Here is a 23,644-nt window from a genome sequence, read left to right as displayed (position 1 = left end):
TTACTAGTTCTGGCGAGTAGAGTCAATTGCACGTAGGAGTTTGATTAATAGTGAAGATTGTTGTACAGTATGTTCTGCGATATGCAACTAAAGTAAAGTTCTCCTACGAAAAAAAATTATTATATAATAAATAAAATAACAAAACAAACAAACCAAAACCCAAACCTATAAAATGCAACAAGCCCGGCCTCTTGTATGGTTCTAGCCTATTGGAAGAAACATGCTAGGCCTCTCTGTTTCGTCTACCTCCAAACTACCTTCATTGCCTTCTATCAAACCCTCAAATCGGTCCCGCCATAACCTTCAATTATCATCACCACAAAATCTAAACTGTGAACTCCTTAACCACCGTCTGATCCACCACCTCAGTGTGGGCCACCTCCACAAAGTAATCTCCACCCTTGATTTCATCTCATGGCCCAAAAGGGTATCCACCTAGACCTCACCACCGACTCTCTCTTCCTCAAGTCCTTTATAAGGTCCTGGAACTTCCAACTCGGCAAACTCGTTCACACTCACTACTTGACTCACTCCCAACTCCACCTCAACTCTCTCATTCTCAATTGTATAATTAGCTTGAACTCAAAAAGTGGGGATTGGGCTAAAGCAAAATCCATTTTTGATGATATGGGGGATTTCAGAAACTTGGTCTCTTAGAGTGCTATGGTTTCTTGTTTTGCAAATAATGATGTTAGAAATACTGAAGTCAATAGTATTGTATTTCATAATCAAAGAATATACATGGGTGTCTTTATATAGGAGGCATATGTGTGCAGTACAAGTAAGAGTATAGTACAAGAAAGAGTGTAGTACAAGAATGTGTGCTATACAAGAAATCTAACTGGGCCTAAAGCCCACAATATTATACACATTAACAGCCCTCCTCAAACTCAAGGTGGATGTGAGACCAGCTTAAGGTTGTCAACCAAATCACGAAGGCATCCTTTAGGATGTGACTTGGTGAAGATATCGACAAGCTGATCTTTGGAGAAGACTGAGAAGAGCTTGAGAGCACTATGGATAAGATGATAACGGATAAAATAACAATCAATCTCGATGTGTTTAGTCCATTCATGAAAGACATCATTGTGAGCAATATGAATGGCATTCTGGTTGTCATAATAAAGAGGAGTAACAGAGGATGTGGACACACCTAAATCCTTAAGAAGCCATCGTAGCCAAAGGAACTCAGATGTGGTATCAGTAAGGGCACGATATTCTGCTTTAGTACTAGATTAGGCCACAAAAGTTTGTTTCTTACTTTACCAAGAAATCAAAGAAGAACCAAGGAGAAAGCAATAACCTGTAGTGGAATTGTGATCAGTGGGATCTCCTGCCCAATCAGCATTAGAGAATGCACGAAGTACAAGAGGAGACTGAGCTGAGTAGAAAAGGCCATGGAAGAAAGTGCCCTTCAAGTATCAAAGAATACGCAGAACAACAGCATTGTAAGTCGATCGTGGAGCAGACAGATACTGGCTCACCTGATGAACAGCATAAAAAATTTCTGAACGAGTAACTGTGAGATAAACTAGGCTGCCGACCAATCGTTTGTAAATAGAGGGATTAGACAATGGTTTCCTCCCCACCCCCCAGAGGGTGTCAAATGCACATTAAGTTCAACTGAAGTGTCAACAATCTTGTTGTCAGTGAGTCCAGCTCGAGACAAAAGGTCAGAAGCATACTTAGCTTAAGTAATATAAAGGCCTTCTGTGGAATGAGTGATTTCAAGACCCAAGAAATAACTGAGATGTCCAAGATCTTTCATCTCAAACTGCTGACCGAGAAAATTCTTGAGTTCTTGAATGCCACTGAGGTCATCACCAATTATGATCATATCATCTACATATAGGAGAAGCAAAATGGTGCATTTATCATTGCGACAAAGAAATAAGGCAGAATCATAAGGACTGGCAGTGTAACCCAAGCGAAAGATGGTGGAGTTGAACTTGGCAAACCAAGCTTGTGGAGCTTGTTTAAGGCCATAAAGTGCACGTTGAAGGTGAAAAACCTTGTTTGATTCAACAAAAAGACTAAGAGGAGGTTGCATATAGACTTCTTCACTCAAATCCCCCTTAAGAAAGGCATTTTTAACATCCATCTAAAAAAGGTCTCATTTACTAGCAACGGCAACAGCTAAGAGGGCACGAACAGATAAGATACGAGTAACTGGAGTAAAGATCTCTTCATAATCAATCCCATACTCCTGTGTAAAATCTTTTACAACAAGACGAGCCTTGTAATGCTCAATGGACCCATCAGAGTGAGTCTTGATCTTATAGACCCACTTACAACCAACCATAGACTATCTAGGAGGGAGAGTAACCAGATCCCAAGTATGGTTTTTGGTTAATGCATCAAGTTCCTCTTTCATTGCATTCTACCATAAAGGGTCAGTGGAGGCCACACAATAGGTTTGAGGCTCGTAGAGTGTAGCAAGGGCAGTGTAACAATGATAGTCAAGTAAATGTGCAGGGATGGATCTTACCCAGGTTGAGTGGCGAGGTGAAATGTCTTGTGGAGGACCTTCAAGGGAAGCAGGAGCAAGGGACCCAAGCTCAAGGTGGGGTAGCTCGTCATCAACCTGTTCATCTTCGACCTATCTAGGAGAAGCATAAAAAATATCTGAAGGTTGGATAGAGAAGTCCAAAGAAGGATCAAGAGTATTTGTAGAAGGAACATGAGATTCATCTGGAAAGATTTCTAAAACAGAGGAGTTAGTTAAGGAAGAACGAAAATGAGAGAGTTCAACAAACAAGCAATGTTCCCAAAAGACAACATTACAGGAAACACGAAGATGATGAGAGATAGGATCATAACACTGATACCATTTTTGAGTTTCGCCATAACCAAGGAAACAACAAAGTCTAGATCGAGGATCAAGTTTGTTGTGCCCATAAGGCTGAAGAATAATGAAATAAACAGATCCGAAGGAGCGAAGGTAATGATAGTCAGGGGGTGACCCAAAAAGGCGCTCATACAAAGTCTGATTATGGATGACAGCGCTTGGAATGCGATTAATAGCATGAACAGCATGAAGAGCGGCTTCACCCTAAAATAAGGAAGGAACTTTGGCAAAAAGAAGAAGGGCACGAATAGTGTCAAGAATATGACGAAGTTTTCTTTCGACTCGACCATTTTGTTGAGAGGTATTTGGACAAGTTAGATGATGTACAATGCCATAAGAATGTAATAGAGCTTGAAAAGCATAGTGAGTATATTTAAGAGCATTATCAGTTCGAAAAGTTTTAATACATTTGGACAATTGTGTTTCAACCATTTTTGCAAAGTTACTATATATTGGTAAGATTTCAGAACGAGATTTCATAGGAAAGATCCAACTATAATGAGAATAATCCTCAATAAAAACAACAAAATATCGAGATCCACCAATATTAGTAACAGGGGAAGGTCCCCAAATATCAGAATGAATTAACTCAAAAATACTATTAGAGATAGATTCACTGTTATTGAAATGCAAAGTTGGCTATTTTCCTAACTAGCATGAAGTATAATCAAAATTGTTTTTAGACACAGAACCCAACAGACCCTTAGAAGCTAACTATTGTACCCGAGAAGATGGTGTATGACCAAGATGAGAATGCAAAGTGCGAGAGAAGGTAAGGAAGAAACTGCAGCAACTGCAGTAACAACAGAAATAGGAGCAACAGGTGAAAGATGAAGATTGTCCACGGGAAACAAATACCCAACTCTAGGACCGGTCCCAAGCTTTTGCCCCGTCCTCGGATCTTGCACAATACACCCAGAATAGTAAAAAATAAGGTGATATCCTAGTTCAGCTAATTGGCCCACAGAGCACAAATTATAGGATAGGTCAGGTACATGGAAGACCCCAAGAACAAAGAGGTTGGAGGTCAAAAAAAAAACTTAGACTATTCCCATGCATAGTGGAACCATCAACTATATGAATATTAAGAGGATGTGGTGCAAGGTCAAGTTTGGAGAATAAGGACGAGTAAGGTGTCATGTGATTGCAACAGGCAGAATCAAAAAGCCAAGTTTGAGGCTTATCAGGCAGAACTGAGAGAGTAGCGGAAAGAGATACATTACCAGCCATACGAACAGCCTAAGCTATAATATCCTGTAATTCAGTGGGGGAGAGGTTGATAATGGATCCAAAAGACTGTGACTTAGCTGAAATGGAAGGCATTGGTGGTATAGGCTCAGTATTAGCAACAACAACAATAGATTTGTTGTGATGGTAACAAGTCTCAATGGTGTGGCCAGGACACTTGCAATAGTTGCAGAACTTTTTGTTGGTATGCTTGCGACAATTGCTAGTGCCAAAGGAATCACCTGATTGCTGAGGTTGCTCTATAGGAGGAGCAGAAGGAGTAATAGCCAGAACATTGAGCTTATTATGGGCCTGAAGGGTTGCAAGACGAGTTTCTTCTCTAACCAACTCGTTTACAGTAGTATCAAGAGAGGGAGGAGGACTGCGATTAAGAAGCTGACCTCGAATGGGCTCAAAGTCTTTGTGAAGTGATATCAGGAATTCATAGAGGCGAAATTCATCTCTAATGGTAGCATATTGCTGAGCATCCTTTGAGCATGCCCAAGTTAGATCAGAAAGGTCAATTTGGTCCCAAATGAAGTGAAGCTGATCATAGTAGTCATTGATGGATTACCTTGGTTCTTGCCTGAGTTGATGCAATTCAACTACTAACTGATATTTCATGGATCTGTGAGTAGTGGAGTACCTTTTGGCCAACATATCTCATGCTGATTTTGCGTCATTAAAGTTGCCCAACAGATTAGAGATTGAGGGAATGGAAGTGTTCCGAATCCATGTATGGATCATGTGGTTGTGACTATCACATTCAATCATGCAACTTAGGAAGGCAGCATCTTCTTCATTTGCCCCTTTGACAGGAATAGTGATTGCACCAATGCAATAATGCCAGAGCATGCAACCTTTAAGAAAACTACGTATAGCTTAAGACCAAGATAAGTAATTCTTATTCCCCTCCAATATAGTATTGATGGGGTGAGGAAGAAAAATATCCTTTTTATCCATTTAGAGACACAATATGCAAAAACAAACTGCAAAAATGAAATCTACGAGAAAAACTGGGTAAGGAGAACCTGGACTACAAAAAGTCAACCCTGGAGAAAAGTCAACAGCTTGGTCAAAGTCAACGGCCAGCAGTGATGACATCAGCAGATGACTGGATGCTGACGTAAGCTAGGGCTGACATGGCACTGATGACGTCACGAGTGACGTCAGCCTGGAGCTAATGATGGCGCATATGGTGTGTAAGCTTTGACGCAAAAACTTTGGGTGGCGCGTGAGGTCTCCGATGGCTGCGAGGCTTCCACCAACGTGTAGATTGGCGCAAGACGATCTTAGTGATACCTGCAGAAACGAAATCGAGCAATATTGACGACAATGATGACACGTGCAGTGGTCTGTGCGGTGTGGGACTCCTCAATGACAGCGGCTGCAAGTCCGAAACCCAAAGACAACAGCTGGAAGACGTCGAAGGTTCAACAGCAAAAGGCTGCGGTGACTGTTGTGATGGCAGAAGCGATATTGATAATGGATTAACACCAATAAAGATAAGACTGCTAAAAAGATCAGAGCAGTGGCTCTAATACCATGTTAGAAATACTGAAGTCAATAGTATTGTATTTCATAATCAAAGAATATACATGGGTGCCTTTATATAGGAGGCATATGTGTGCAGTACAAGTAAATATGTGTGCAATACAAGTAAGAGTGTAGTACAAAAATGTGTGCAATACAAGTAATCTAACTGAGCCTAAAGCCCACAATATTATAAAAGTTAACAAATGATATGGGAATTGAAGCCATTGTCACGTTTCTTGATATGCTTGAAAATGGGTTTTGCCTAAATGAGTATTGCTTTTCAGCAGTGATTCGTGTGTGTTCGAATGCAAAAAATGTTCTCATTGGGGAAATGGTTTTTGGGTTTGTTATCAAAAGTGGATATTTTGAGTCTGATTTGTGTCTTGGGTGTGCATTGATTGATATGTTTGTGAAGGGTGGTGATGTGGATTTAGCATATAAGGCATTTGAGAAAATGCCTGAAAAGAATGCAGTTACTTGGACTTTGATGATAGCTAGGTTTATGCAATTTAGGTACCCAATGGAAGCTGTAGATTTGTTTTTGGATATGTTTTTTAGTGAGTATGTATCAGATCAATTTACATTTGGTGGAGTTATTTCGGCTTGTGCAGAGTTAGAATTGTAAAATCTTGGGCAGCAATTGCGTTCATGGTTCATACGGACTGACTTGGCTTTAGATGTTAGTGTAGGGTGTTGTTTGGTAGACATGTATGCTAAGTGTGCAGCAGATGGATCAGTGGATGATGCAAGGGAAGTTTTTGACCTGATGGTAGATCGTAATGTCATGTCTTGGACAGCAATTATCATAGGATACGTGCGAAGTAGAGGGCATGATAAGGAAGCTGTTGAACTTTTTTGTGCAATGATCAAGGGTCATGTTTCACCAAATCTTAAGGCATGTGCAAATCTTTCTGATCCCTGTATGGGTGAGCAAGTTTACACACATGCTATGAAACTTGGTCTTGCATTGGTTAATTGTGTGGGAAATTCTCTTATTAGCATGTATGCAAGATCTGGCATGATGGAAGATGCTCATAAAGCTTTTGATATGCTATTTGAGAAGAATTTAATTTCTTACAACATGATTGTTGATGCAAATGCCAACAATTTGAATTCTGAAAAAGCCTTTGAACTTTTTCGTGAAATCGAGGATATAGGAATTGGGGCTAGTGCTTTCACAATTGCTAGCCTCTTGAGTGGAGCTGCTAGTATCAGTGCAGTTGGTAAGGGTGAGCAGATTCATGCATGGCTACTAAAATTAGGGTTTGCGCCAAATCAAAGCATCTGTAGTGCTCTGATCTCCATGTATTCTAGGTGTGGATATATAGAAGCTACATTTCAGGTTTTTAATGATATGGGAGGTCGAAATGTTATATCTTGGACTTCAATGATTACTGGTTTTGCAAAACATGGATTCACCTCTAAAGAATTGGAAATGTTCCACAAAATGCTTGGGGATGGTGTTAGACCAAATGAGATCACCTATATTGCTGTTTTATCAGCTTTTAGCCATTTGGGGCTAATTTCCAAGGGCTGGAAACTTTTCAACTCAATGTACAGAGAACATGGGATTGTTTCGAGAATGGAACATTACGCATGTATGGTTGATTTATTGGACCAATCCAGATCCCCTTCAGAAGCACTTAAATTCATTAATTCAATGCATTTCAGGGCTGATGCGCTAGTCTAGCATACATTTCCTGATGCCTGTCAGGTTCATGGCAACAAAGAACTTGGGGAACTTGCTGCAAAGATGATTCTTGAGCAAAACCCATATGATCTAGCAGCATATATCCTATTATCAAACTTGTATGCTTCCTTGGGTTGATGGAACGATGTGGCAATAATTAGAAAAAATTTGAAAGAGAGAAACTTTATAAAAAAAGCAGGTTGTTGTTGGATTGAGGTGGAAAATATGGTGCACAAGTTTCATGTTGGGTACACTTCACACCCCCTAGCACAAGATATTTATTATGAACTGAACCATTGGCTTCAAAAATAAAGGAATTGGGCTATGTACTTGATACAGATTTTGTTCGCCACGATGTCGAGAATGAACTAAAGGAGCAATATTTGTTTCAGCACAGTGAAAAAAATAGCTGTGGCATTTGGTCTTCCAAGCATATCGAAACCAAAACCTGTTAGAGTATTTAAGAATCTGTGTTTATGGAGATTGTCACACTGCAATCAAATTTATTTCAATGCCTAGAGGTAGAGAAATAGTGATGAAAGACTCAAACTGGTTTCATCACTTCAAAAATGGAACATGTTCTTGCAATGATTACTGGTGATGTTGATTTTTTTTTTCCCCCAACTGGTGAGGTTTAGGTTTTAGGGTGTTGTTACATTGAAGAATGTTGGATTTCCTCAATGATAGTTTGGCTTATAATATGAGTTTCCTTTCCATTGCCTAGGTTCTTAGCTTCCTTCTTTCGGCTAAGTTTGGAATGGATATTCTGGTCACTCGTTAAAATTGTTTTCTTAGGGTGGACTGGAAGTAGTTTGCTTTCAATACAGAGCCTACAAATGGAAAGTTTTAGAATGCACAACTTCCAGCTGCAATTAATCTTAAGTTAGCATGTACATTTGTCATTAATTCTTTCAGCTTTGATTCATCACTTGTTCCACTATCTGTAACCTTTCTAATTCATACTTGCACCAGATTTGTGTAATTTGTATCTCTATAGTTCATATTTGCAGCTCTTTGTACAACTAGGGATTTGTACCATCACTTAATTTACAAAAACTATTTGCATTTTCTCCCATAGCTCATATTGCTTGTTCTAAAATTCTCTCACAAATTTTGGTAGTCTTCTTTGCTATTTTCCTCTCTCTTAATTTACAAAAACTATTTGCATTTTCTCCCGTAACTCATATTGCCTGTTCTAAAATTCTCTCACAAATTTTGGTAGTCTTCTTTGCTATTTTCCTCTCTCTCTCTCTCTCTGGGGCAATGCTTTTGATTTTCTTTTTTTAGAACAATGTTTGTAAATAAAAGATTTGGTTGTGTTAGTATTGCTTTGTGATGCAATGAAATGCGCTCGTGGTAGTAAATGTTATTGTGAGCTCTTAGTTAACCAAGGGAAAAGTTTAGTTTAGTGCCATTTTTGGTGAGGTAAAATGGCTAACGTTTTTATCCATCACTATTTCACTTTGAAACAAAAACTACCTTGAGAACTCTATGTGTGGTGGTTTTTTTGATACATAAGTGGTGTAGAAGGCATTTATCAATGTACAATGCTATTGAAGAATTTCTGCAAAGCCATAATAACCTCATGCCGATTAGGTACTCTCTCACAAATTAGGAAGATGGCCAAAGGTTTCAAGGATAAATTGGGTGAAGGAGGCTATGGTTCTTTACATAAAGGAAAGCTTCAAAGTGGCCATCTTGTAGTTATAAAGATGTTGGGTAAGTCCAAAACAAACAGTCAAGAGTTTACCAATGAAATTGCCACAATCGGAAGAATTCGCCATGAGAATGTGGTGCAACTTTTTGGCTACTATGTTAAGGGACTAAAGCGTGCCCTTATAAACAAATTTATGCCTAATAGTTCTCTTGACAAATACATTTTTTTCTCAAGAAGGAAATATCAATTTAAGTATTGGGAAAACATACAATATTTCTCTTGGAGTGGCTCATGGAATTGAATATTTGCATCAAGGATGTGACATGCAAATTTTGCATTTTGATATCAAGCCTCATAACATTCTTCTTGATGAGAACCTCACCCCAAAAATTTTTGATTTTGGACTTGCAAAACTTTATCCAATAGATGATAGCATAGTATTTTTGACTACTACAAGGGGAACACTAGGATATATAGCTCCATAGTTGTTCTATAAAAACATTGGGGGGATATACTATAAAGCTGATGTTTATAGTTTCAGCATGTTATTGTTGGAAATGACAAGCAAAAGAAAAAACTTGAATGCATTTGCTGACCATTCAAGCCAAATTTACTCCCAACTTGGGTCTATAGCCAATTTAGCGAAGGAAATGACATAGAAATGGAAGATGCAACAGAGGAAGAGAAGAAAATTGCTAAGAAGATGATCATAGTCGCATTATGGTGTATACAAATGAAGCATAGTGATCATTCTTCAATGAACAAAGTTGTAGAAATGCTTGAAGGAGAAGTTGAATGCTTACAAATGCCTTCTAAGCCTTTCCTATCATCATCACCAAAGAGACCGATAGGGGATGTAGGAGACAACTTAGATTCAACTAGCTCATCAATTCAATCCCCAGATGGACAAATAGAGGTGTAGGAGATAACTTAGATTCAACTAGCTCATCAATTCAATCCCCAGATGGACAAATAGAGGATGTAGGAGACAACTTAAATTCAACTAGCTCATCAATTCAATTAGGTGAATCAAGTCAATTAGCTGAATTTCAAATGCAAACTAGTTGATATTTCAATTTGTCGATTTACATGGGAAAGCTAACATCTCCACTAAATGTGAGCAATTAGTTATTTACAAAAATGATTCATATTTCTATGTAATAAATAATTGTGCCCATGATAGCTCTCTTTAATCTTAACGTATGTTGTTGTTGCTTTTATTTTTTTACTTCTAAATTCTATCTACTCATACTCAAAATTAACTAATAATTAGGTTTTAACTTGAGAAGATATAAAGCAGTACTTCAATTTTTATTATTCATGCTCTACGTTGCATATAAATTTGCACCAATCTTCGGCCCTCCTAGTTAATTGTTACTGTTCACTAGGCCCAAGCCTACCTTCGTGGCCACTATGATTGTACTACCATTGTACTTGTTGTTAGGACATATATGTTTTAACTTGTTTAAGAACATATGTCACTTAGTTATGTAAATTGGCTAATCCTTTGACAAAACGCACTCTGCTTGTAATTGGGTAGTTCTAGGTGTTTTTAATACTTCAAGAAACAATGTTTCAAGCTCAAGTGTTGAAGTCATCAAGTCTGTCCAAGAAAAAGCAAGTTGAAGTGCAGGATTTTTAAAGCTCGACACCTTTCGATAGCTACCTCGACACCTGCTATCTGTCGAGAATTAAAAAGTCAGAATTCCAATATGATTTTCTTGGGATCCGTGAATATGTTTTTGGGCTTTCTTTTCTTCTAACCCTAAACATATAAAAGGATTATTTTAAGAGCCGTTTTGGTAGACACAAGTTGTATTATCATTGAGCAATCTCTGTTTATGCAAATTGTGCTCAACAGACAAGGTTCTTGACCTAGTTCATCTTCCATCAAGAAGTTGCTATGTATTTGCACCATAGGATTTTGTGACCAAGCATCTTCCTGCTATTCATCACGTGGATGAACTGAAGAACTTTGCAGCCAACCATTCTTCCTCAAGTTGGTGTTCTGAAGTCGCGTACTTGGATCCGCGCATTAGTTAGTCACATACTTAGGAGCCGTGCATCAAAGGTGGAGACTGTCACTACAGATCAAGTCCAATTGGGTATTGGGGTAAGGGTTCAACTGTAGGTTGGTAAGGTACTTGGGATTCCTTTCTTGTAACCGCTTGATTTGATAATAGTGGAGTTTCGGGAGTGGTGACCTGAAAATCACCCGGTGGGGTTTTTGCCGTTAGGGTTTTCCCCATTCGTAAACAAATCACCGTGTCATTTATTTTTTCCGCTGCATAATTAGTATTTGGTGATTTGTTTGTGCTTCCACGTATTTGCATGTTAAATTGATTAATTAATAACTTGGCTAATTAATTAATTAATTAGGGTTAATCACAAGGGGTCATTCAGATTGTGACCTATCAAGTGGTATCAGAGCAGGCACACTCTGATTAGGGTTTAATCTTTGCTGTTTTGATCCATTGACCCCTGTTTGTCATGGATAGAGGACAATCTTTAATTATACCTCCTTTATTTGATGGCACTAACTATGCATACTGGAAAGTACGCATGAGAGCTTTCTTGCAGTCTTTAGATGAAAAGGTGTGGCAAGCTGTAGAGATTGGCTGGACTAAGCCAACAGAAGATCCGGCCGATTGGGATGATACTAAGATCAAGGCGGCTAACTTCAACAGCAGAGCGTTAAATGCCCTATTTAGCGCAGTCACAAATGAGGAGTTCAAAAAGATATCCTCAACTGAAACTGCTAAGGAGGCTTGGATCATCCTCCAGACTACCTATGAAGGCACAAAGGCTGTCAAAGACTCAAAGCTTCAGAGGCTCACTACAAGCTTTGAAGAAATTAAGATGGAGGAGGATGAGTCATTTGATGAGTTCTATGCCAAGCTCAAGGACATAGTGAACTCAGCCTTCAATCTTGGGGAAACCATCCCTGAACCCAAGATTGTAAGGAAGGTGCTCAGATCTCTACCTGAGAGATTCCATGCCAAGATTACGGCGATAGAAGAATCAAAGGACATTGACAAGATTCCTTTGACTGAGCTGGTAGGAAACTTGCAAACCTATGAGATAGGATTATCTAGGATTGGCAAGTCAAGTAAAGGTAAAAGCATGGCCTTGAAGGCAAAGAACAGTGATACAGATGAGTCTTCCGATGATGAAGATTCTAAGATGAAGTCCTACATCACTCGGCAGTTCAAGAAGTTTATGAAGAATGCCAATGGAAGGAGCTTCGACAAGGACCGGAGGCAGTTCAGTTCTTCACAGTCTAAAAGCCAAGACAAAGGGAAGAAGGATGCTAAGGATGGAAGTCAGTACACTGTTCCTGCAGGACCAAAATGCTTTGGATGTCATGGGTTCGGACACATGAAAAATGAGTGTCCTACATATCTCAAGAGCATTGGGAAAAGCAAGGCACTTGCTGCAACTCTAAGTGACACTGAGCCTGAAGATGATTCCGACAATGAGGATGACGGAATCTTAAATGCCTTCACCGCCACAGTCAATCCTACTGAAGGGATTGTTGAAGAAGTGGATGAAGAAGAAGAACTGGTGGAATCAAAATTTGAGAAAATGGATGATCAAGATGATATCCATTCAGCCTATGAGAAGCTTTATAAGCTCTCTGAAAAGCATGAGAAATTATACAGGCTGGCCACCAAGAAGCTCAGTGATGTGGAACTTGATCGTGAAGAGTTGTCCACAAAGTTTGATGAGGCGAATCAAACTATTGGAGCACTGAGATTTGAAAACACCTTTTTGGCTGAGAAGACCAAGAAGCTTGAAGCAGAGCTGTTTCAAGTCAGAGCTCAACTAGAGAGGACTTCAAGTGCAAAGCTTGATGAGATGCTTAGCAATCAGAAATCTGCTTCGGATCGAACTGGTTTGGGGTATGGTATTTCTTTCTCAAATACTGCTTCTACTAGCAATACTGTTTTTGTTCCTCCTGCTAATAATACTGAAATTGAGAATACTGATGTCAAAACTGAATTAGCTAGTGAGAACTTAGACAAGGGTAAATCTATCTTAGGAGCACCCCCTAAGCAAGATAAGAAAGATGATAAAAACCCTAGGGCTAAGAAGGCTAACTCTCAAAAGCCTAAACAAAAGAAGCAGCATCTCTGTCATCATTGTGGAGCTGCCGGTCATACTAGACCAAATTGCTATAAGTGGTTAGCCACTCAACAGAGCAATGGCGTGATAGCATCTGGAAACCATAATCAGCTTCAATCCTCTCTTGCTCCTCTTGGAGATCTTCTGAAAGCCCTCATGTTCCTTTCGAACTTGAACGGGTTAAATTCTTCCCCCTCACCGCCGGTTCAAGGATTCAATCAAAGGAAAGGCTCTTCCAAGGTGTGGAAGAAAAAGGACTTTAAGTGATTTCATCACTTTCTTTTTCCTTTTTGTTTTTCTGTGTTTTGCATTGCTTGTGTGTTTTGTTTTTCTGCTGAGTCAGTCTTGTTTTTGCATTATTTTGTTTAACATGTTTTGTGTGTTTACTTTCAGTTTTGTTTTTGTTTTTTTTTAAAAAAAAAAAAAAATTGAAAAATCAGAAAAATACAAAAACAGTGTGTGTTTTGTGTACTTTGGTACTTGTGTACCTTGGATGGCCAATGAAACAAAGTTTTCTAAACTTTGTATCTCTTGTAGCTTAGATGAGCATCTCTATGCACAACTAAGCAAGTGAGCTATGTGGCTCTTGTTTGTGATGAGTAAGATTAGGTTATCTCTTAAAACTTAACACTCATATCACTCTTTTTGACGGGTAGGACTAGAAAATCCTAAGAGAAAGGCATAAATAACCATCTCACCACTGGTGCCCGCCAATCATAATATGACACCTGTATGCTTCGGCATAGCAAAAGTGCAGTGTCAAAGACATTCGTATGCTTCGGCATAGCAAAAGTGCGATGTCAAATGCTTAACATCTTGGGTATTTCTTTTCTCTCTTTTATATACCCATGTATGATATGCTAAAATAAAAGAAAACATGCAAAGAAAATAAAAAGCAAAAAGATTAAAAATGCTTTAAATATGGTTGCAAGCGTGTATTCTAGGAGATGTGGGAGTTATAGGATGTACCTCGAAGGTGATAGTCCCCATCAAACAGTTATGATTGTGTGTGAGTTAAAAGTTATTTTCTCATATCTCAGATCGTCATAACATCTATACACATATGCAATCTTGCGATGTTTTTCACACACAACACGCAATATTCTTTGCTACTTTTGATACATGTGCAGGTACAATGTGATTTGGCCATCACAAAGGTTTTACATGTGCTAATGTATGCTCACTAAACTGTCATAACTTGTTTTTGAAATATAAAATTGGTTAGACTTGTTTAGTGTGTGTGTGTGTTTTGCATGATCCTTGTGCTTATTTTCTTGTTGAGAGATGTTTTTGAGAGGTTTATATGTTGAGTGGATCTTTGGTTGAGATGTGTGTTGGATTGCATTCATGTCTGTGTTTTTCCTTTCTCGAAAAACTGGTTTTTACTGCTGGCTCGACACCTCCCTCGACACCTCCTCGATACCTGTCATCTGTCGAGCTTCTCAAGTTGTTTCTTATCGCAATCTCGACACCTCTTCGACACCTGATGGATCGATCGAGAAAGTCTCTGTCCCCTCGATAGATTCTCGACACCTGATGGATCGATCGAGATTCACTTATGCTGTTTGAGTCTTCTTTCTCGACACCTGTCTCGATACCTTGTGGATCGATCGAGATTTCTTCTGTCCTCTCGACAGCTTCTCGATACCTTGTCGATCGATCGAGCTTCTTGATTCTGCATTTGGCCTTGATCCTCGATACCTCTCGATACCTGCATCTGTCGAAGGCATTTTCCTCGATACCTTCCTCGACAGCTTCCTCGATACCTCTCGACACCTCAGCTGTCGAGAATTACTGAGGTGCCTATTTAAGAGCTGTTCGCGATTTTTCCCTCATTTCTCTCGATCTCACTCGATCTGTCCGTGGCTTTTCATCTTCCAGACTTGATTTTCTCACTCAATCTTCAACCCCACTTGGATCTTGCTCATTCCTTGCTTCAATCTCTTGGTAAGATCACTTTTCCCTTCCTTTTTCATGCATTTCATGTTTGAAAACCTAGTTTTTGGGATTTTTCATAAAAATTTGGGGTTTTTCAAAATTGTTGAGTTTTTCTTCAAATTTTGGGTTGGGTTTGCACTTAGATGATTTCAAAATGTCATACATTGCATTTCATTTGCATTATAATGATATTTACATGCATTTAGATGTGTGCTTTATGTTTGTGTGCTGCTAGGATTGGATTGGGCTGAGCCCATGAAGTTTTTTTTCCTTTGCATGTCACATGCTCATGCATTCCCATGCATACGTACTTGTTGTTCAACATATTTGATATATTTGAACTGTGTTGGGACTTTTCTGATTGTCTCCCTCTCTATCTTTTTCTCATTCTTTTACGTTAGTCGTGTCTATGGCACCCAAACGTAAATCTACTCCTGCTCGGAACCCTCTGCGTTCTGGAGCTTCTACTTCTTCAGATACTACTCCCTTTAACATTCGGTTCCGTGATGGAGATGCTCATAAGGCATTTTCGGAGAACTTTTCTAAACGAGGTGTTCATTCGGAACGCCAAGTTATTCTGGCGGACTTCGCCGATACTGACCTTCCCTCTGTCATTAACAGTAGGGGATGGGGGTCACTGTGTGACATCCCGGTCACTTGCCCTCTCGTGCTGATACAGGAGTTCTACTCCAACATGCACGGGATTGATCTTTCAGTACCTCATTTTGTTACTCGCGTTCGAGGTATGCGCATTCCTGTCACACCGCAACTTGTTGCGGATGTGCTTAGAGTACCTAGGATAGAGTTTCCAGATTACCCCTCTTGTGAGCGTCTGAGGACTGTGTCCAAAGATGAGCTCATCTCTGCTTTTTGTGAGCGCCCTGCTGATTGGGGTGAGCATCAGTTCACATCATGTAGGCCTTTTGCTAAAGGTCCTAGATTCATTAACATGGTGATGACTTTTGTTCTCCATCCTCTTTCTCACTATAACTCTATCACAGAGCCTCGTGCTCGATTTTTGCTTTCGTTGCTTGAGCATCTTACTATAGACTTCCCTTCTCACTTCATCCGATCTATCATAGAGGTCTATCTTGATTCGGCGTCCCGTGATAAGCTCATCTTTCCTTCTGCTATCACGCGGATTCTACGCCATTTTTCCATTCCCTTTCCTGTGTCCGACCACTTCACACACATATTTGCCATAGACGCCGCTACCGTAAAACGTAGTGAGGCGCAGTTCAGGTCGAGACAGCCAGGTGCCACTCCTCCCTCCCGTTCAGCGCCATCCAGATCAGCTCCATCTACATCTGCTCCTTCTTCCTCTTCGAGCGATGTATCCCTTGGTGATATTATGGCGCAGCTGCAGCGCATGGACACTCGTCTTGATACACTCTCTGCTGAGTTGTATCAGGTGAATGTTCATGTGGGTCGTATTGCACGACGGCAGGCGATCATGGGTGGATTTGCTCCAGAGGCTACTCCTTCACCATCTACTCCAGCAGCGTCAGATTATGAGGATGATGAGGATGATGATGATGATGATGATGGGGATGCTAGCTCTGCCGATGAGATGTCTACATGACACTCTACCCTTTGTCACTCGTGACAAAAAGGGGGAGTAGTTTTGGGCTATGAGAGTAGTCATCTTAGGGGGAGAGTTAGTATATAGGGACATTTTTGATAGGGGGAGTGTTATCATATTTTTGAGGGATGTAGTGAGGCTATATGTTTTTTTTTCTTATCTCTTAGATACATTGGTCTTGTATATGAGGTCCTTTGACCATTTTTACATACATTGTACTTATCTTATCTCTTATATATGTTGATGTATGTTTCTTTCACCTCTCTCTTCATGTGTTGTTTCTTTTCTATCTTTATACACATGTTCTTTATACTTGTATGCAATCTATTTATTTCTGTTTCACACAAGATGCCTTGATGAGTTTTGTTTAAAGTGTTTCAGAAATACAGGTTGTCAAAGTCTACTTATCATAAGCTCTCTTCTTGCAAAGTTTTTCAAGAGTTTGTGTTAGGATAGATTTTATTGTATTCAACAAGTGAATATGAGTTGAGTGATTTATGACTTCTCTCATATGCTCATTTGTTTGTTGTGGTTTTGTCACGGATTGCCAAAGGGGGAGATTGTTAGGACATATATGTTTTAACTTGTTTAAGAACATATGTCACTTAGTTATGTAAATTGGCTAATCCTTTGACAAAACGCACTTTGCTTGTAATTGGGTAGTTCTAGGTGTTTTTAATACTTCAAGAAACAATGTTTCAAGATCAAGTGTTGAAGTCATCAAGTCTGTCCAAGAGAAAGCAAGTTGAAGTGCAAAATTTATAAAGCTCGACACCTCTCGACAGCTACCTCGACACCTGCTATCTGTCGAGATTTAAAAAGTCAGATTTCCAATCTGATTTTCTTGGGATCCGTGAATATGTTTTTGGGCCTTCTTTTCTTCTAACCCTAAACATATAAAAGGATTATTTTAAGAGCCGTTTTGGGTGACACAAGTTGCATTATCATTGAGCAATCTCTGTTTAAGCAAATTGTGATCAACAGACGAAGTTCTTGACCTAGTTCATCTTCCATCAAGAAGTTGCTGTGTATTTGCACCATAGGGTTTTGTAACCAAGCATCTTCCTGCTATTCATCATAAAGGATGAACTGAAGAACTTTGCAGCCAACCATTCTTCCTCAGTTGGTGTTCTGAAGTCGCGTACTTGGATCCGCGCATTGGTTAGTCACGTACTTGGGAGCCGTGCATCAAAGGTGGAGACTGTCACTACAGATCAAGTCCAATTGGGTATTGGGGTAAGGGTTCAACTGTAGGTTGGTAAGGTACTTGGGATTCCTTTCTTGTAACCGCTTGATTTGATAATAGTGGAGTTTCGGGAGTGGTGACCTGAAAATCACCCGGTGGGGTTTTTGCCGTTAGGGTTTTCCCCATTCGTAAACAAATCACCGTGTCATTTATTTTTTTCGCTACATAATTAGTATTTGGTGATTTGTTTGTGCTTCCATGTATTTGCATGTTAAATTGATTAATTAATAATTTGGCTAATTAATTAATTAATTAGGGTTAATCACAAGGGGTCATTCAGATTGTGACCTAACACTTGTGCACTGTTGTATGTCCATCCCAGGTTCCTATAAAAATTTTTTTTTTTTAAATTCAATATATAAAGAATTACATTCTCAATTTTATCAATAATCCTTGTCAAAATTAAGTTATGTTTAAACGGTGAAGACAATAAGCCAAGGGAACAAATGTTTTTGAAAGCTTTGGAAGAACAGAATAACAAACGTAAATAAAGGTATAATGGTGTAAACACGTGATAGCTCCACTGTATTTAGAGAATATAACACTATCTAACTTTATACATGCTGAAAAAGATTTACACACAAAATTTTATATATATTGTTAGAGATATACGGCTTGTAGTCTTTCTCATTTCTTTGTAAATGTTTATGAAGGAGATAGTTATTTTGTGCCTTTGCCGGTTAGATAGTAACATCATGTTTTTCCTTCTCATACTCTGTCGTTGTGTATAAAAGGCAGAGCTATGTTGTGTTAAAATTGCAGGGCAAAGTAACACGAGACAAGCTACAAGTCTGAAGTGTAATGCAGTTGTTGCTGAGGTAAAGAGCACTAGCCGAGCCACAAGAGCTATAGGGAGTGCAGCACTTGCTGATAAGCAGTGCAGTGATCAAACCACATAGCATGCACTTGACCTGATTAGCACTGAAGTCTTGGAACTCATCGAAGCCATGCCCCATATGAATTCTTCATTCAAGAGCACTAAAGTTTTGGGTCCCGAGAATTTAGGAAGCAGTTAAAGGCAGCTGACACGTGTATAGCTCTAGAAATTCAATAACTGACTTTGGCGCCATTCCTGGAAGTTAGTTATGTTCACTGTGTATATAAACAAGGCATTATGTATTCTGTTACTTACTCTCTTCTCTTGTAATCATTTTCTGATCAATGAAATTCTCCAATTCTATTTAGATTTCTCTCAGATTTTTTCATGGTATCAGAGCAGCTAGCATAGTTTACACTAATTTCCTAGCTTTAGTTTGGTTCCAGAAGATTTTCTTTCGTTCCAAACGGGGATTTCTCAAGAAAATTTCCTTGTTTTTCTTTTACTGAGAAATTGTTGGAGAATTTCTTTGTGCTTCTTCTTTTCACTGAAATCTTTCGTTCAATCCTTGAAGATCATTCATGGCTTTTGTTGAAGGAAATGATCATTCTGATCCAACGCACGCTCAATCCACGCGACCAGTCTCTAATTCCAATACACAAACCAATTCACCCAATCCTTTTCTGCTAAGTGCAAGTGAGAATCCAGGTAATATCTTGGTCACTCAGCCATTGTTGGGAATGAAGGACTATCAATCTTGGTCTAGGGCTATGGTTCTAGCACTCACTGCCAAGAAGAAGATAGGCTTCATGAATGGAAAGATTGAGAAACCTGAAGATGATTCTCCATTGTATGAAGATTGGGAAAGCTATAACACAATGGTGCTTTCTTGGTTGATCAATTCAATGCATTTTGATGTGTCAAGTGGTATTATGTATTGTGAGACTGCGAAGGAGATGTGGCTTGAGCTGCAGCATGTGTTTTCTCAAGGAAATGGACCAAAAATCTATAACCTTCAACAAGAAATCTCTTAGATAACTCAGAGTCAATTATCAGTGACTGAGTATTACTCTAAATTCAAGAAGCTTTGGGATCAACTGCTTCATTATAAACCTTTGCCAGCCTGTACTTGTGGTGCAATGAAGATACTCAGTATTGCTCATGAAAAGTCCTATGTAATGATGTTTCTAATAGGGCTCAATGAGAATTTTGAGACTGTGAGGAGTCACATTCTCATGCTTGAGCCATTCCCATCAATGAGCAAAGTGTATGCTCTAATCCTTCAAAAGGAGGCTCACAAAGGAATTGGTCATGGTCATGGTTCTGCCTTCGTACCTAAACCTGATGCAGTGGCAATGTATGTTAATATCAAAGGGAATTCTGGCAACAAAGCTGGACCTAAGAAGGAAAGGCCCTTGTTTACCCATTGTAACATGCTTAGACACACTGTGGACAAGTGTTACAAACTCCATGGTTATCCACCAGGCTATAAGCAAAAGGGGAAGTTCAATGCTAATCAAGTTTCCTATCCACAAGGTGCTGCTGTTGAGAATCTTCAAATGCATCTGCTTAGTGTCCTATTACTAAGGCACAATGTGAGCAGCTCCTTGCACTTTTCAATCCTAGAATTGATCAAGGTCAAAATCATCATGTTGCATTTGTTAGTACGAGTGGAAGTGTCTCTGGTTTGACTACTGAAGCTAATGGTGTGCCTGTTGCAGCTAGTGTGCCTTCCTCATCAGCCCATGCCAATTCCAATTTCATTGACACTATGTCAGGTACCACTTCAAGCTTTTTCTTCAAGCCTACTTTGCAACACTATATTTTCTGCCAAAATAGTTGATAAGGAGTGTTTTCATACCAATGATTGGGTCATAGACACAGGGGCTACTGACCACATGGTACATTCTGTCACTTACTTTACTTCCATCACCACTATTTTGAATATTCATGTAAATTTGCCTAATGGTGAGATAGCTTTGGTCACACACATTGGTACAGTGAGAATTTTAGAAAAACTTACCCTTTACAATGTGTTGTATGTTCCATCATTCAGTTTTAACCTCATCTCTGTCAGTCAGTTAGCAAAATCTATTTCATGCTGTCTTATCTTCTTTGGGACCTTGTGCTTTATCCAGGACTTTGCTCATTGGAGCACACTTGGTCTGGGTAAGGAATGCAATGGACTCTACTTACTGGAAAGGAGCAACTCCACTTCACAATCCATTTCTGCTTCTATTTCTGCTGCTGTCCCTTCTGTCCATAGCACTCATGTATGGCATTCTTGATTAGGATATCTGTCTAATGCCAAATTAGTTTCAATTAGGAATAATGGTGAACCACTTTGTACTTCAATTGAGGATTTTGTTTGTGAAATCTGTCCACTTGCAAAACAAAAATGTTTGCCCTTCAATAAAAGTTCTCAAATTTCTGCTGCTTGCTTTGATTTGATACATTGTGACTTATGGGGTCCTTTTTTAGTGTCTACCATTGATAATTGCAAATATTTCTTGACAATTGTAGATGATTGCTCAAGGTGTACTTGGGTTTACTTGTTAAAGCATAAGTCCCAAACTCAATCTGTTTTAGAAAGTTTTTGTGCAATGGTGGAAACTCAATTTTCTAAAAAGATTAAGATCATTAGGTTTGACAATGGTACAGAATTTCTTATGAGAGATTTCTTTGCTAAGCAAGGCATTTGCCATCAATTGAGCTATGTTGAAACCCCTCAACAAAATGGTGTTGTTGAGAGGAAACATCAACACATCTTAAATGTGGCTAGAGCTCTCATGTTTCAATCCCATATACCTTTACATCTATGGGGACATGCTATTCTTGCAGCCGTTTATTTGATAAATAGAACCCCTTCTTCAATTTTGTCAAATCAAACTGGTCATCCACCCACTTATTCACATTTGAGAGTTTTTGGGTGTCTGTGTTTTGCTTCTACCCTTTCTAATCATAGAACAAAGTTTGCCCCTAAAGCAAAGAAAGGTGTCTTCTTGGGGTATCCTTTTGGGGTAAAAGGGTATAAGGTTCTTGATTTAGCCACGCGAAGTGTGTTTCTCTCTAGGGATGTTGTTTTTCATGAACATTCCTTTCCTTTTGCATCTGCTTCTAATAGTGTTCCAGATTCTTTCACTTCTTGTGAAGATGTTGTTGCTCCCTCTTCTCCAGCAGGTAATGATTCCTTTGTCACTCCCATTAGTGTCCCTGATTTTGTTCCCAATGATGGTGATGATGCCTTATTTCCTTCTTTTACTTATGCTGACCCTAATTCTGATAATGCCACTACTTCTTCCTTAATGTCTGCTGATGTTTCACCTAGTCCTAGTCAAGTTCCTTCTATAGCTGCACCTTCTTCCTCTCCACCAGTTGTACCAGCACCTCATATGCCTCTCAGAAAGTCAACTAGAGACACTAGACCTCCTGCCTACTTACAGGATTATGCTTGTACTACATTTGCACCTGGTGCTGCTTATGATCTGGCTAAGTGCCTCACCTACTCTCACTTGGAACCTGGTTACCAAACTTAATTGTTGACAGTTGGTTCTAGTTCTCAGGAACCTCAAAGCTTCTCCCAGGTAATTCAAGATCCTCTTTGGAGAGCTGCCATGGACAAGGAAATTCTAGCTCTTGAGAATAATCACACTTGGGATGTGACTGCCTTACCTCCTAGTAAATCTCCCATTGGCTGCAAATGGGTCTATAAAGTAAAATTCAATCCTGATGGAAGTGTTGAGAGGTATAAGGCTAGGTTGGTGGCTAAAGGTTATACTCAAAGAGAAGGGCTTGATTTCTTGGAGACTTTCTCTCTAGTTGCTAAGACTGTTTCAGTGAGAGTTTTGATTGCACTGGCTGCTGCTAAGGCTTAGCCTTTACATCAATTAGACATCAACAATGCCTTTCTCCATGGGGATTTGGATGAGGAGGTTTACATGACTTTGCCTCCTAGTTTTCACAGTAAGGGGGAGTGTTCAGCCTCTTCTCCAGCAGCTGCTCCTAAAGTATGTAAGATGGTGAAATCCCTTTATGGATTAAGACAAGCTTCTCGGCAATGGTACACAAAATTGTCAACAACAATTACATAACTTGGCTTTGTTCAGTCCCAAGCAGACCATTCCTTATTTGTTCATAGCAAAGGTTCTTTGTTCACTACACTGCTGGTCTATGTAGATGATATGATTATTACAGGTAATGATCTTGATTGTGTTGCTTCTCTAAAGTCAGTTCTGGATCAAAGATTCGGGATCAAAGACTTGGGATCACTCAAGTATTTTTTAGGCTTAGAGATTGCAAGAAACAAGACTGGTATCAGTTTAACACAAAGAAAGTATGCTCTTGAAGTTCTTAAAGAAACTGGAATGACAGGTTGCAAACCAACTCAGACACCAATGGAGTAGCAATTGAAGTTGTCCAAAGGTAGTGGGGATCTCATTTCTAATCTTGGACAGTATAAGAGGCTTATTGGGAAGCTAATGTATTTGACTTTAAGCAGACCAGATATCACATATGCAGTTCATAGGCTTAGTTAGTTCTTGGCACAACCTAGAGTACCACATATGAAGGCTGCTACCAGAATACTTCAATACATTAAAGGCACACCAGGACAAGGTGTATTCTTTCCCACAGATTCTGATTTGCACTTAAAAGCATATTGTGATGCAGATTGGGCTGGATGCCATGACACAAGGAAGTCTTTAATAGGCTATGGTGTGTTTTTGGGTAATGCCTTGGTGTCTTGGAGATCTAAGAAACAAAGCATAGTGTCTAGATCAAGTGCTGAAGCAGAATACAAGGCAATGGCCACAACTACATGTGAGCTAACTTGGATCTTACATTTGTTGCAAGATTTGCATGTTAAACATGATAGACCTGTGTTGTTGTACTATGATAACCAGGCAGCACTTCACATAGCAGCGAATCCAATATTTCATGAAAGGTCCAAGCATATAGAAGTTGATTGTCATGTTGTGAG

General features: G+C 39.3%; 1 protein-coding gene and 2 pseudogenes across 1 annotated transcript; all 3 read left to right on the top strand.

Annotated features, from left to right (window-relative positions):
• The first annotated feature begins 220 nt into the window (after positions 1 to 220).
• On the top strand, positions 221 to 7,908 carry LOC112017060 (pentatricopeptide repeat-containing protein At3g49170, chloroplastic-like; annotated as a pseudogene).
• A 915-nt stretch (positions 7,909 to 8,823) lies between these two features.
• On the top strand, positions 8,824 to 9,880 carry LOC136068592 (rust resistance kinase Lr10-like; annotated as a pseudogene).
• A 9,367-nt stretch (positions 9,881 to 19,247) lies between these two features.
• Positions 19,248 to 19,700, top strand: LOC112017066 (uncharacterized). Its single transcript, XM_024049529.1, has one exon. The coding sequence runs from the start codon at positions 19,248 to 19,250 to the stop codon at positions 19,698 to 19,700; it is 453 nt and encodes a 150-aa protein (XP_023905297.1).
• Positions 19,701 to 23,644: the final 3,944 nt, after the last annotated feature.

The sequence above is a fragment of the Quercus suber genome, unplaced genomic scaffold (assembly GCF_002906115.3).
Source record: "Quercus suber isolate HL8 unplaced genomic scaffold, Cork oak 2.0 scaffold_124, whole genome shotgun sequence".
NCBI lineage: Eukaryota > Viridiplantae > Streptophyta > Magnoliopsida > Fagales > Fagaceae > Quercus > Quercus suber.
The sequence above is the reverse complement of the archived record's forward strand: the minus strand, read 5'-3'. Positions and strand labels throughout refer to the sequence as shown.

What these genes read in the sequence shown, in the direction of transcription:
- LOC112017066 (XM_024049529.1), top strand. Translation starts at nt 19,248, where the DNA reads ATGGCTTTTGTTGAAGGAAATGATCATTCTGATCCAACGCACGCTCAA.